This window comes from Ixodes scapularis, unplaced genomic scaffold (genome assembly GCF_016920785.2).
Source record: "Ixodes scapularis isolate PalLabHiFi unplaced genomic scaffold, ASM1692078v2 PGA_scaffold1__304_contigs__length_218370807, whole genome shotgun sequence".
NCBI lineage: Eukaryota > Metazoa > Arthropoda > Arachnida > Ixodida > Ixodidae > Ixodes > Ixodes scapularis.
Genome location: NW_024609846.1, coordinates 120,190,723 through 120,205,856, shown reverse-complemented (window position 1 = coordinate 120,205,856; position 15,134 = coordinate 120,190,723). Strand labels below are relative to the sequence as shown.

Below are 15,134 nucleotides of genomic sequence, written 5' to 3'. Positions count from 1 at the left end.
ACACACTCGTCGAAGCGGGATCCTCAATCAACACTTTGGTAAACATCTGCAAGCCGGACAGAGTTGCCTTCGATCCTTCCCTGCAATGCTCTTATTTCGCGCTTTCTTGTTCACAACATATTTCATTGTTGGGACGACACAAAACGCCAAACATATTCTCGGTGTGCTGCATCTAAAACGACATAAAATTCAATCGCTGTAAACTGACACAATGTTTTGACTCTTGAGTACTCACCTCTGATCTCTATCGGTGGCGCGTTCAGTGCCGCTTTTCTCGGCATCGTCGCACACGCCATAATGCGTCGCAAAACGTCCCCGAATGAGTTGAAAAGTGCCAGTCGCGGCACAGCAACACAAGGTGCGCCTTAAAGGCGGATACTCAGCACTTCAGAGCACCCAACTAGTACACACAAAGCGGGAGCGGCGCCCCGAAGAGCACTTTCGCCAACGTTTCTACCTAGAGTGCCTTCATGTGCGCTTCGCATAGAGTGACGCCAACTGCCTGTTTCCCTTTCCCACACCCTCTTCCACCGCCATTTTGTTCCTCTCATTGTTTCCCCGTGCGCCGGAAAGTGGCCTTTGTGTTCATCGGTAATCGCATCCGAGGGGGAAAATGCTAATCCTCCCTCCGTGGGTTCCACAACGCTGCTCCGAACTTCTGAGATAAGGTGCTTGTTTCCGGGAGGGTTATAAGCCCCACGGATTATCGCCGAGGAACAAAATGGCTGCTGGTTTGTCGGCGAGTGGTATTACAAAGGGTGGCATCACCCTAGCAAAGCGCACATGAAGGCTCCCTATTTCTACCCGATCAGCACGACCGCGAAACTTGACGCTCCCTAGATGATGGCGCTGCAACAGGGCCGGATTAAAGGGGCCAGGAAGCAAGTTCCCAGCTTTCTCCTGTTTAGCTTTTCCTCCCCAACTCACAAATTGCGCATTGTACCACACAGTTCAAGACGAAAAAAAGGGAGTCCCCTCTTGCGCGGAACCTCGTTTGCTTACCCGGACGCAGCAGATTTAGCCTGTCGCTCAAAACTCGAACAAAAGTTGCTTTCCCCACTCCGGTCACTCCGAAGCTGACAGTGCTGTGGAAGCTACGTGCTCGTTGGGCCAGCCACACTTTTGTCGCGCGATCACGCTCCCGCGCGCATGCCCACGCGCAGAGAAGGAGGTCAGGTGATGAAAGGGAGGCGGCTGATTGGTCCGGCAAGCGCGTAGCTTCCACCGCACTGTCGGCTTAGGGGTGATTAAGTAAGGTCCGGTACCGTGTGACGTGCGTTTGGACCTGGTGACGCGCTTGGGGTACCGCGGATGTATCACAGTGCAAAGGCAGCGGCCAGCGTTCGAAGGGAAGGAGGCACGAAATAGTCCGCTGCGTGTTCCAATTTTCGCACTGAAAGTCAGGTTTTTTGTCTCTCTACCTTCGTTCTTTTGGCCCACTAAACGATATGCTATTAGTAAAATCCCAATTTAAAGTCATTCATCCCAGCCCAGGCTACAAGCGGGCCTCGCGCTAACCCCCGAAAATTAAAAAAAGAAAGAAAAAAGATTGAAATAAGTTTTAGTTAGAAACAGCTCAAACGAGGAACAAAACTCACATGAGCCTCTGGGCTTTTGCTTTCTGGTGTCGTCCCCCCCCCGCCCCCCTTTCCCCCCTTTTTTGTTTTGTTTTTAACGATGAAAGAGGGTTGCCATAAAGCTCCGTTCTCTGAACGAGCTGGTGTTTGTGAGCTCGTTGTAAAAGACTGTGCCAAAAAAAAAAAAAAAATGTAAGCGTTATCTCCCACTTTCCTTGTGGGAGAGAGCAAATCTGTCCACGTTGGCAATCCCGTTGAAGTGTCTTCAGACGGAAAGACGGCCACATAAGTCCCTATTGTACTAGGGCCCCCTCGACGCGTTTTACGGACAATGGTGAGTTGGGTTGGAAGGCAAGCGTTGCCGAAGGCTACAGGAGCAACACACATGCTACACACATTTTTTCTTGTTCATTTTTGGTTTTCTAGCGCAGTTCCCCGTGGAAAGTGTCCTCCGAAACGACAAGTTTAAAACAAGCAAAAAGAAATATCGGAGAACCTCCCGAGGCTATCCTTTCTAACCCCTAACAGTCGTTTCAAGGAGCCGGCTCTTGAGATGTCCCCCAAAAGTTTTCGAGCCGCAGTGACTGCAAGCAACTGCTGTGGAGCCTATTTTTGATCTGCCGGTGCAAGACAACACTTTTCCTTTCCTGCCATCGAATGATAAGATCGTTGCAATTGTTTTACGAGCCTCTGAGGTATGAAGTATTATTCTTAACTTATAGTAATACGTCCAAACGGCTAAAAAAAGTTCTTAATTACTGCAATTAGAACAAACGAGACCACTAGTTCGAAACTAATTGAAACATTTCCCCTTAAAAAAGACAGCATGTTGGAGAGGAGTTTAAAAATATATCCTTTACCTTTATGAGAGATGCCTGTGAATTTGCCCGAATGATGGTGGTTATTACAATCGCATTCACTCTCAATTATTTTTTTTAATATTTGAATGCAGAAGTCTGTTAGTTTGGAACACGAAAATGAGAGTGGACGAAGCGGTTTGAACCCTAAATACTTTAACCACCACGATTACGTTGTTGTCTGTGTTAATTTACTGTTCTAGTCGGTATATAAGTAAAAAAAGGGCTGGTTAGACAAGCTCCAATCAATCAAAGCAATTAGTGAAAAAAAAAAAAACTATATTATCAGGCAGTTTTCGAGATGCGACTCGCAAAACATGTATTTAAAATAGCGTGTTTTTTTTTTTTGTTTTTTTTTGTTTTTTTTGTAATGGGAATTTTACGGGTATTTTTTTCGGTTACTATCTAATGCAGTTTGTGCCCACGTAATAATGCCACTCGACATCAAGGGGTTACCGTGCCATATTTCTAAGTCAACGTCATGATGAATTTATCCAAGCCGGCAAAGACACGTACCGCTTACATAAGGGTGTAGACAGTGCCGGATTAAGGCATTTGGGGGCCTTGGGCTGCCGCTGTTATGAGGCGCCTCTACCTATGATAATGGTGGTGGTGATGATGGTGGTGGTGGAGGTAACGATGACGACGGGAATATGTATATTTTTGAACCTGTTAAGTCTAGATATGTTTTATCGTATGATTATTGCCGAGCCTTGTTTACAACCGTAGATTCAATAAAATTCAAGTTTTCCTTGCTGGCATTGAGGCGGATGCGATTGCTTAGAAGCTACTTCGCAAGTAATCAACCGCTGTAGCGATTTACAACATTGTAACTTTGAGGTACAAAAATGAAATCAAATGAATATAGCGGAAAATATTAGGATTTGTCGTTCACATCCAGCAACTTAACCACAAAAATAACAACAAAAAAACAACAACACTAAATTGCTTCCGTTTAAAATCTTGACCCCGTTCATGAATTTGTTTTACTATAATTACAGCTAGATTCATAAAGTACATGTCCGGGCCAGTTTATACAAATTGGTCACGATGTCGACTTTTAGAACAGGTGACCCTCTTGCTAACATCTCGAGCCTGACATCATTAATCACGCATGAATTGAGTTATGCAGCAACCGAAAAGGTACCTGCAAAATTCCCATTCTAATTTCGCTTCCCCTAAATGGCATGCCTCGCAAATCGACAACTGCCACGAAAATTTATAGAGCCCTTATTCTTGTAATTGTTCCAAATTATTGGAAGTGTTTTAACTTCTAACTAGCCCTCTGTTAATTAATTACTCGTGTGAACAGTGAAGAAAGTGACATAGGCAAGAAAGAAATTTCGTCGTTTGAAGCAGTCTTTATCCGGATCAAACTACTCCGTAAACGCTCTTTTAAGAACTGAACCCTCGTTTCGCAAACAAACACAGACTTCCACATTAAAGCATAGGAGAAACTGCGTGCGATTCTAAGACATCGACCGCGCTGTCGTTTGGGCACATTTGCATTTAAAAAATGTATCATGAGAATCGAGAAGACGTTTTCTTTTTGTATCTACACGCTGTCTTTTTGAATGAGGAAAATGTTTCGCATCAGATTTAGTACTAATCTTGTTCTTTTTAAATGCAGTAATTTAGACCTCGGTGGCCATTTTGTTTTGTGACTCAACGTTAAAAAATAGGAGGTAATACATCAGAGGTTGGTGAAACCATTGCAGTATTCGTATCAGTCGCTGGAAGGGAGAGTGTTCGGTTGCACTGACAGACCAGATATCGACTCTAGAGCACTTCCTTGCAGTCAGCTAGTACCCATCGAAAACTTTTGAGGGGCGTCTTAAGAGTTGGCTGCTTGAAACGCCTCTTTGTTGGTGGCTATAGAGACTGTGTCCGGAAGATTTATGGGCACCTGTTCAGTTCCAAACCTATCGTTCTGGAATAAACTCCATATGGAGGACTTCAGCTTGGGCGAGTTGGTTATTCATGATACTGCTTCACAGCGCACAAGATCAGACACAGTTAAAAGAAATTTCACGCATACACAGGAAGAACACTCACGTGAAATTTCTTTTAAGTGTGTCTGATCTTGTGCGCTGTGAAGAGACGGGAACTTTATGGCATCCTTGTTTCCTTGTTGAGGAAAAGAGAACGAGAAGGCCATTGCGCCAGAAGCCCTTCGGAGTGTTTCTTCTGCTATCTGCCTAAACTTTCTTAAATAATAATAATAAAAAGACTAACATTTTTAAATTTTCAGGGGCCAGCATGGGGCCCCCTGACAGCCTGGGGCCCAGGGCTGCAGCCCCCTTAGCCCGTACCTTACCGCTCATTCACACTGGAAGCGGATCCGCGTTCGCAAAGCGGTTGCGAACGCGGTTGTATAAAGATCCAGTGCAAATTGCACGCGCACTTGATGTCATCGAGTGCGCGTGCAACTGCACTGGATCTTTATACAACCGCGTTCGCAACCGCTTTGCGAACGCGGATCCGCTTGCAGTGTGAATGGGGCCTTAATCCGGCCCTGGGTGGAGACCTAGTCAAACTCAAGTAAATTCCCTGGATAAGCTTCCAAGAAGTAGCGAGATTCCTCGAAGCGCCGACTGCGTGACGGTGCAGGTTTTAGGAAGCGAATGGGTGCGCACAGCAGAGGTTTGAACTGAATGCCGCCATTTTGTTCCAGCGGAATGTGCTTTGTCATTTGTATTGGTTGTCGTCATTTGTAAACGAAGTATCAAGTAACCTTATGTTAAACAATTTAATGGGAACGTGGAGTCATCAATTCCAACATTTCAACGGAAGCTTACGAGGCTCCATGGAGCTGCTTAACGGTGCACGGCACTTTTTTTTTACGTTTTTCACAATCGTCCTTTTCTTTGTGCTCTTAGTGAGTGATTGACTATTTCCGAAACAGCCTCTAATCTCCAATTGCATCTGCTTCATTTCCACCCAGGGAAACCCGAACTTCCTAATCAACGAATCCACCGATATAGAAACCTTTTCGGACGTATCACAAAATAAACAATGTTCGTATTTTATAAGTAAATAACAATGACGACATACTGTCCTCATTGTTGTTACCACTACCGCCACCATCGTCATCGTAGTCAATAATATCCTCATCATTAAGGTCCTCATGAACTGATTTAGCCCAGGCCCCCGAAATTCCTTAATCCGGCTCTGCATGCGCTACAGTAATCAAAATGGCGCTATACCCACGATAAAACGGTCTCTAGACCTTACCGTCGCTTATCACCCGGGCGAAATATGCTGAGTCACTGAGCTGTGGACGCGCGTGCAGCATCAGATATACCGTACAGCAGAGCAGCAGCGCATGCTCAGAAGACGTTCCTCAGCCCACACTGCAAAAAGTGGCCGTCACTTTTACAGCGAGTTTTTTGTCCTTTTCGACGACAAAAAAAAGACGTTGCTTCCGCCGTCAACAAACAAGAAGGAGAGTGACGAGAGAGCGCGGGAAAACAAAGAAAATGCGCGCGCGGTAATAAAGCGTCCCGATTGGCTGCCACTGAGAGTATATGCGCAGACCGATTCGTTTCTTCGCGCTTAGGCCATCCTAGGCGACGTAAAGCCTCAACGAGCCACTACTACTACTACTACTTTCTTCGCTCGTTGCGACTTGCGCTCGCTCCTGTCCTTTCAAATTATCCTAGTCGCACCAACCAGTCCAAGTATCAGGCTGCCCCAGTTGTTGTTTGGCCATCTTTTTTTTGCCAGCGTCAACGTCGATCTTCTGTCGAAGACAAGTCCCGCGAGGATGCCCCCCCAACCGAGCGGGGAAAGCAGCGAAGAAGGCGGGCGAGGCACAGAAAAATGTGCGTGCCACCGACAAGAAGGAGAAGAGCAGGCGCAAGAGTAAGGAGAGCTTCAACATCTACATCTACAAGGTGCTCAAACAGGTCCACCCCGACACCGAAGTGTCCAGAAAGGGCATGTCGGTCATGAACAGCTTCGTGAACGACATCTTCGAGCGCATCGCATCAGAGTCTTCTCGGCTGGCTCACTACAACAAGCGCTCGACCATCACGAGTCGGGAGATCCAGTCAGCTGTGAGGCTCGTGCTGCCGGGTGAACTGGCAAAGCATGCGGTGTCCGAGGGCACCAAGGCTGTCGCCAAGTACACCAGTTCCAAGCGTTCCAAGTAACACCCAGGAGCTTCCCGGTATCTGCCGACTCCCTTTCATCGGTGACATTTGCGTATGCACGCGACATTCTCCAACAATTGAAAAACGGCTTAGTCGACGTGTCTTTATAAAGTAACTACGAACTATTTATATACTGTATCACTGTTTTTTTTTTTTTTTTTTTTTTTTTAAAGGGCCGTAATGTTGTTATTTTTGTTAGAGTTAGATGGAATGCTATTTTTTATTGTCCATCAAACCCGCAAAAGGTTAATTTATCACGATTCTTCTTATGCTTTGCGTCGAGAACGTTGACAGTTGGGAGGACAAAGTTTTCTTAGGGCCGGTTGCACCAACGTCGCTTAACGCAAAGCGGAGCTTAGCCGGGAACTTAAGCTTAGTTTCGGTTTCGTTCGGTTGCACCAAACTCGCTTATCGCTAAACCTAGCACTAAACTACGCTTAACTTAAGCGCCCAACATTGGGCGCTTTGCTTCTGGTTGTTTCTTAATCCTGGATTAAAAACATGGCGGCTGGTTTGTCACGGTCGACGCGGTGGACGAAATTGGTTGTGCAAAGTGTTTTAGGCTACATCAGCGTGAAAGTCTCGACAAAATGACTTTTGATTGTGACAAGGATGCAAAATATTGTCGCGTGAAGTGTTTATCGACCCCTGTTTTCAAGTTGGCTCTCCACTTTCAGGGCGTGTTAGCCCTAACCGAGAAACGTACGGAGCTGTGGGGCTCACGTCTGTATTCCCGTTGGTTCTTCTGTCAACGAGCTTATTCGTATGTACTTACTAATTTTCGCATAGCTGTAACGTATTGTTATTTACCACCTTGTTTATTTACACTTGCAGCGCGTATCCTTCAATCTGATCAGCGCGTTGAATAGTGGCAGTACATGATCTCGGCGATCAGCTGATTGTCGACACCTCTGCCGTTTGCATTAGATTGCGGCGCTTTTAAGTAATAAAACAGCGAAATTCAATTTCTTTCGTTTTCTGAGTTTTGAGACAATCTTCAGTGAATTTTCCTTATCTCGCGAGTAGAATCTTGGCTTCAGAAAACTGTATCGTTCCATAACTGTAACTTTTTTGGTGATCGCATTTTTTTTTTATATACTTTGCTTTATATCTTTCATTCGTTTCCCGAGAACGAGATACTGTTGTTTCCGAGTTGTGCTCTGTGATGGTGTTTTCCCTTTACTTTTGTCGTTTGTTGTCATTGTGACGATGGTTGAGACTATATACCGGAACACGTTTTCAATAAAATTCAGTTGAAAGTTGCGCCTTGTTGTGTCCTCCGTAACTTTTTTGGTGATCGCGATTTTTTAGGAATATTTTGCTTTATATCTTTCATTCGTGGCGACGACAAATCGTAACGACTACTATGTTAGATTCGTTCATTGCTGTATCGGGGCAGGCTGGGGCAGGTGATGCGAGGAGACGACCGTTCTTATCGGCACGATGTGATGTACTAGTGGGAGTTTTTTTTTTTTTTTCTGAACTCGACAGTGTGAAACTGAAGTCCGTTTGAGGCTGCAGCGGATGTTCAACGACGGTACAGTGCAGTTCTGTCGCCTTGCTGATAGCAACGAGTACCGTCGATGCAAGGTCTCGTGACCTGACCTCTCGACGACTTCTATTCGACGATTTCCGGGCATTTTCGCAGCTGCCGTGGCGAGTTCGTCACTGTTTTGAACTTCGTCGGTCTCAGGCTTGACTTGGTTTTAGTAGACATCTTACCTGCCTACTTATATCCATGATGTTTTGTCTTCAGCGATGTAGCGAGTAGAGTGTCCTTCCCGCGTTCGGTGAGATTTGGGGCCCCCGATGGCTCCTTCACCTCAAAATGTGAGCACGAAAACTACTACCACTGTCAAAATATCCTGTTATCAACCGATATTAAACACAATCACAGATGTAAAGAGCATTCGTGTTTATTTGAAGCTTTGACTTCTGTTATTGAAAGTTAAACAAAAAAATGATTGAATTTGGAGACCTTTAATTTGTTACTCACCGAAGAAATACAGCGAAAAGCAGACGCCAAAAACGACTACTACAACAGTTTTTTTTTTTTTTTACATCACGTGATTTCTCTCCGCCAATCGTATTCGTCGCTCTGAGCGTTCCCGAGTTTGCTCTGTTTGTCCCTAGATTCCCTACGCAAATCCAGCGTTTAGCTAGGGGCGCGTCTGTAAAGCCGGCTTAACGTTGGTGCAACCGGAATTTAAACCCGTGCTTACCTAAGCTCGGTTTAGGGCGCTAAGCCGGCTTAGGAAAGCGCCGCTTTGGGTTAAGATAAGCGACGTTGGTGCAACCAGCCCTTAATATCTCAATCTCAGGATTATGACTCAGAAGTTTATACTCTGGATAAAACTGCAACCAAAACAAGCAAAAAACAAAAACGAAAAAAAACGCATCTTTAAATTTTTTGAAGTTGAATTACCGATTAATCTGGCATTTCAATATATACCTTTCGCTTGACATTATTATGGGCGGCAAGTACCACTTGCCCTCGCTGAGTGCTGTTGAAGATTACGCCTGATTTTTCAATTTATTATTCGTAAAAAGGTTGCCGAACCGATTTGATATATCGGTCACCGGTTAATTTTTAACGATTCCCGTTCATACCAAATAAAGATATCGCACTCCTCCCAATCACAAAAAAGGAAAAATAATTGCTTCTAATTGGCTTTTGGCCTGGGTTACGCGTTAGACGTGAGAAATTCTGAATAGTTTTGAACTTGTCTCGATCATTCTGATAAACCCGGTAATTACAGAGATCTGTCGTGAAAGCAACGGGTTCAAAACCATCCAGAGCATTCCTTCGACTATCATAATAAAAATAAATCATAACGCACACACACTACGTGCACGACCTCATTCTGTGTTCCTCAGGTTTATCACAATAACCAACACAACCTTATATATATATATATATATATATATATATATATATATATATATATATATATATATATATATATATATATATATATATATATATATATATACAAGGTGATATTTCTTTTTCTTGGCTTCGGTCAAGTTTCGAGGCAATTCAAACACAAGAATTGCCCAAAGGGGCAGAAAGAGGCTGCGGGACCGCGTCTCGCACCACTCTCTTGGCCAACTTTTTGTTAGAAAGAGTTCGACAATTTCAACTTAGACGAGTCGGTGTTGAGGAGTTCAAGAAATTTTAGGAACAACAAGGCACGTTTTGTTGAATTCCGTAGTTCTTCATTGAAGAACGTTTTGCTGAACAGTATAGCCCTTTGCGTTTGAGTGGCTTTCAGTTCACACGTTAGAAAAATCTGCCGCCAAGAAAGAAAAAAAAAAAAAAATTATCTCTTTTTTTTTTTTTCCGAGGTTGTTTTACTTATTTAAGCGTTTGTTATAATCAAGATCACGTTGCGTTTTCCCGGTGACGTAATAAACAGTTTCCTCATTCAGTGGCTCAGGGTTAGATTCTTTTTTTTTTTTAAAGGTTAGGAATTTCGCCTGGTGGTACCGAGCTCCTAGTTTAAATCTAGCCGAATAACCTATATAAATTACGTAACCGCAAACGAGCATTATTTAATTATTAATCTGAAACTCAATCAATATATTCCAATGTTTTAAATAAAATAAAATCAAACGTTATTTGTTGTCACCCAACCTAAAACAAGGAACTGAGAAAGCGCGAATGATCTTGGCGTTTTTCTGTGTTTCTTTCTTTTCGCAGGCATTTGTGCCGGCACTCTCGCGTCCTCAATTTTCCGCATGTGGCGTTTGCCTTGGCTGGCAGGGCTGGCTTCCCCGTCGCCCCAGCGATGACCCAGAATGCAGAGGCGGCGAGGAGCGCGGGGCTGCGTTTCTCGACGGCGAAAAGAGAGGGCGCTGCGACTCCAATCTCCTTTCCCGAAGTGGCGAGACCGGAGAGACGTGCGCAGTGCGCAGGCGCATAACCCGACTGAACGGCTGCTGGTGACGTTCGCGGAACGCTCTTTGTGTTCGAAGAAGGTGAAAGAATCTTGGGTGTTCTTATTACAAAGAGCGGTGGTGCGCCCGGAGCCGCGTGCCTGCCTTCTTCGCGCGACCAGGAGCGACGGATTATTTGTGCTTGTAACCATTAAAAGAAAAGCGAATCACGACGGATTATTTGTTCCACAGCGTTGCCGGTGTGCCCGCCCCAGCTTGGATTTGCGCTGGCGCCCGTAGGATTGTCGCCATCTTAGGGCCGCCATCTTGGCCCTCTCGAAAAAACGGACTGCCGCCGGGATTTCCATTTTTTGTTTCGATTCAGCGACTGCGCCCCGGCACCCGAGTATGGATTATGGTAACGAGAGAAGCCCAGACCCACGACCGGAGTATTATCGACGCCGCGGGGATATTTTTGGTGGCTTGCGTTTATGGCGGATTATTCGTCGACGGTCGTGCTTCGCCCCTGGGATATGTCGAGTCGCGCCACGGTCACGCCGGCCGTCGACCACCGTCAGGGAGTATTTTCAGTTTCTTCAACTGTCTCGTGCCAACTGTGCCTTCGCGAACGAGCGCCGCGCGATGGATTCAGCCCCGTGCCTAACCATGTGCCCCTGTGTACGATTTTCGCTTATAAAGATGTCCATCGGGCTAACCTGTGCGTCTTGCTCTCGTCGAAAGTCTCCGGAGTTCGTGCACTTGCAGACGGAAAGCGTTTATCGTAATGCTCGAAGTCGCTTTTACTCGGCTCCGGAGTGTCTGGTACGAATGCTTTGAGCAAAAAAAAAGAGGTAAGTGGTCGGTGGACGTCATTTTCGGAAGTACTAGCATTCTTTTTTGGGTGTCTGCGAGTTCTAAAAGACGTTGAAAGCTCGTTTTTCGCCTTCGAGGCAATCGGAAGAAAATTTGCCACGTCCGTGAAAGTACGGCCATCTTGGCCTCCCGGCCTCTCCCTCCCCGTCGAACCGCTCTAACATGTTTTCACGAAGTTGCTCGATGGGCGGGGACTAGGTTAAGTCACGTGGCAAATGGCGTCACCGAGAAGGCGGTTTTCCGTTTTCTTTGCGTCTTCTTTTCCTTTAGTTCTGTCATTTACGCCCGTAGATCCGTATGTATGTTTTTTCCTTGGCCGCGCCGCGCGTCTTCCACCGCAGCTTGCAGGCGTAGGACTGAATGTCGTGTTTGACGACGGGACATTAGAAAATGCTAGGGATTTCGAGGCATTTTGCGCAGTTCCCACGGAGCATCATTTCCTTTCCAAGCGCGTACGTCTCCTGAAAGCGTACAAGTAGCATTAGTGTGATGTAGACGAACAACACGGTCTTCTTCAAAGGGAAGAAATGCTCCTTCGAGCTTATCGTGTGGTAGAATCTCTTTGGAATTAGGCCATGTGTCGTTGGTGGGTGTGTATTCGAAGCATGCTAATATTTGTTGAGTTACAAAATGACAAACGATGGCGTCGCAAAGCGACGTTAACTATGGGCACTGGTGTTGTTTACTTCCTGTTACTTGCTTCCAACGAACTCTGGTTTTCTCGCTTTTATAAGCTAATCTTTCTTGCGTGGTCTCGGCCAATCCGCAATCAGAACACTGGCACGAGCCTGTTCTCAGCGATGGCCAGGTGTGAACGGCGTGGACCGCCAGGGTTGAAGCGAGCGGTGTCGCGTTAAAACGTCAACTAGTAATGCATAGACTCGAGAAACCGAGGACATTCCAGGAGATGTTTTCAGTGCGCGTGGGACACCGTATCTCATGATTTCAGAGGTCGATATTTACGCGCCGGCCCGGCGAGCACAAAAATGCAAGCGACAGCGCGGCAAACCTCTCGGCGATGGCGGAGCGGGAGCGAGGACCGGCGGACGAAGGCAGGCGCAGGATAGCGAACGAGCTTTGCGAACACGTCATGTGCCGCGTGACCCGCTCCTGACTCCGCCCATCGGCGAACATCGTGGAAAAAAGAGGGTTTCCGTGGCTGCGAGGGGCGGTCCTTGGGCCAACTCTCGCCGGCTCTCGCGCGAGTCTGCGAGATCAGGTGACGTCACTTTTTTCGCGGCGGAGAAGTCCGTGCGTGTAGTGTGGGCCGCGAAGAAAACACACGGTGTATGATATATGTTTGATGGGGCTGTGTGTCCAGCGAAATGATGTCCTGATGTGGCCAGCAATGCAAGATGGTTAGAGAGACTAGACACCTTTGGGTCGGAAATTTACCGGATAACATTCGAGAAGAACGGATACGGGAGCACTTCAAACGGTACGTGATGCTGCTTAAAAACTTGGCGGCGGCGGCCGCTCCGGCGGGGCGACCGTGCTCGTCGCGTCAGCGACGGCCCGCCGTCCAGTGTGTCGGCCCGGGCTTGCGGGCTCGGGCCGGGGTGTGTGCTGCTTGGATTACGCCGGCTTGTGCGGGCTCCGGTTGTGCCAGGGTGTGTGGGATGGGGGGATCGGACGCCCGGCGACCTCGCCACGAGGGCCTGCACGCAGCCCGCCGTTGGCGGGACGGCTGCTCGGGCGCCGAGGCGACGCGTTCGCGGGCTGATCGCTGTTGCTCGCTCGGGACTGTCACTTTTGGTTCCCTTTGCGTTGTTTTAGGCGTGCCGGGCGATCGCGCGGTGTTTATTTAGTGCCACGAGTGTGTTGTTGTGGTAAACTGCTCGTGTTGTTTGTTGTCGGATTTGTTTTTTTTCTTTTGTTTTGTTCGCTGGATGTCGCCGACCCTTGGGACCCACACGCGGAGCCTTCGACAAAACGAAGAGCTGCGCTTCGATTCTCGCAGTATCTGCGGGATTCGAAACCAGTCTCCGGTTTCTCGACGGCTCTACGGCCGCCGAGACGTTCCGTCCTTCAGAAAAGCCGATTGTTTCCGCCCCGTGAGGGGCCCAGCATAAGAGCCGCAGTGCACCCCTTGCATGCTGGCGTTGTTGTTTCGTGCGGCGTCGCGTACTCGCGATCGAATGTGCCACGGTGTGTGCGTTTGTGCCCGGTTTGCAAAGGCTCGGGCGCTTCGTTCACGTGGTGCGCGGCCATTTCAGCCCGTTCTCTCAACCGATCAGTGAACCAAGATTGGGGCGAGGTGATGGCTAAAGTGCCCCTTCGTGTGGCGAGGCACGCATGGTTCTGCGTGCAGAGCCAGGGCTGTGGTTATCGGACGTGTCCCCAGAAATCCAGCGCAGACTTTTTGGCGGTTTTCTGGTCGACGGGGGCGCCGGCGGAGCGCGCGAGGCGGCAAGCGCTACGGGGTCGCAGCGGCTTTCCGCCCAGCTCGCTTTGGTATACGGTCCCCCGACGGCCCTGCTTCCTTTTTTCTTTTCTCTCCTCTTTGGTGCTTTTGTTCTGCGCCCTCTTTCCTGCCCGGTTCGCTTGTGCGCCCCCGGAGAAATTTTCGCGCTGCTTCTTCCCGCCTTTTTGTTTTTCTTTTTTTAAAGGTGTTTTGCGCGGAGGAGAGGGAGGAGGAAGGCAATTGTGGAAGGATCGTCTCATCTGTTTATGGCTCTCTTTTGAAGAAATTTTATTTAGTTACTTTTTTTTTTTTTTTTTGGAGGGGGGGGGGGGGGGGGGTGCTTCCGCTCCTTGTGCATTATATTCCCCCCCCCCCCCCCCCCCCCCCCCCCCCCCGGTGGTAGTTCTCGGAAACCGTCTAGGATCTGGAGGAACGAAATGAGGCGTCGCGAACGAGCCATTTCTACGGAGACGTGACCCTGGGTGGATGAGAACGTGGCGTATTTATTGGGATTCGGCGGGTGCCTCTTATTATTTTTCCCTTCTCGACTAGTGACTGAAGAACTTGGGCACGTCGTAAACAATATACACTTCTTGCCTTTTTTTAAAAAAACAATTTAAAATAGATTAAAAAGAAAAAAAAATCGCGTATGTTTCTACGGAGTTAGGGCTGGCCCGCGACTGTTTTTAGAAGCCATTTTCTGGCTCCCGACGCCGAAAACTGCTGTTCGGGAAGAAATGTCGTTTCTCGACAAAGCGAATTTCAAGGTCTCGCAGTACATGTTTTGGGGTCTTCAGGCAGGGTGTACCTTGTTCTTTGCGCGGTAGCGTTACATGCACGCCCGGGGGCTGCTGCTGTGCGATCGTTCGGGATGCTTCAGTCGCTCCCAAACCCGAGACGCAGTAAGAGAGCTCGGGTGAGAAGCTGGCGTGACTTTTCGCGTCGGTTTCTTTATCTGGCGAGTCGAGAGCAGCGGGCGGGCGCCGAGGCGAAAGGTCGTTCCGCGAGGCTTTTCGATAAGACGGAAACCACCGCTGCGCAAATGTTGGGCCGGCCCATTCGAAGGTTGCCTCGAAACTTCGCGTGCCGTCATTAGCATTGGCGACGATCTCGGGACGCTGTGGTAAAAACGCGACGGAAGTGGTGCCCGGCGTCCATTTGCGTCGCTGTTGTCGTAGCGGACGATGGCGCGTTTCGCTCATTACGGGACCCATTCAGACGGAAGCCAGTCACGCGTTTCCGTCGACGCGCTTAGGACGGTCGAAGTAACGCACGCGTCTTTTTCTGCCTGCGAACGCGTTAAGAGAAAAACGCATGAAGCGCTCGGTCGTTGTGCTCAAATACCGTCGTCATCGCGCTGGTGAGCAGTCGAAGCAACAACAGGAGCGAA

At 47.8% G+C, this 15,134-nt stretch overlaps 1 protein-coding gene across 4 annotated transcripts in view; it reads left to right on the top strand.

Moving 5' to 3' along the window:
- The first annotated feature begins 10,051 nt into the window (after window positions 1-10,051).
- Window positions 10,052-15,134, top strand: part of LOC8035542 (msx2-interacting protein) — a 220,444-nt gene continuing 215,361 nt past the window's right edge. For all 4 annotated transcript variants that reach the window (XM_042290909.1, XM_042290907.1, XM_042290908.1 and 1 more), the window contains exon 1: window positions 10,052-12,778. In XM_042290909.1, coding sequence (XP_042146843.1) covers window positions 12,696-12,778 — 83 coding nt within the window. In that variant the 5' untranslated portion in view covers window positions 10,052-12,695. The remainder of the gene's footprint in view (window positions 12,779-15,134) is intronic.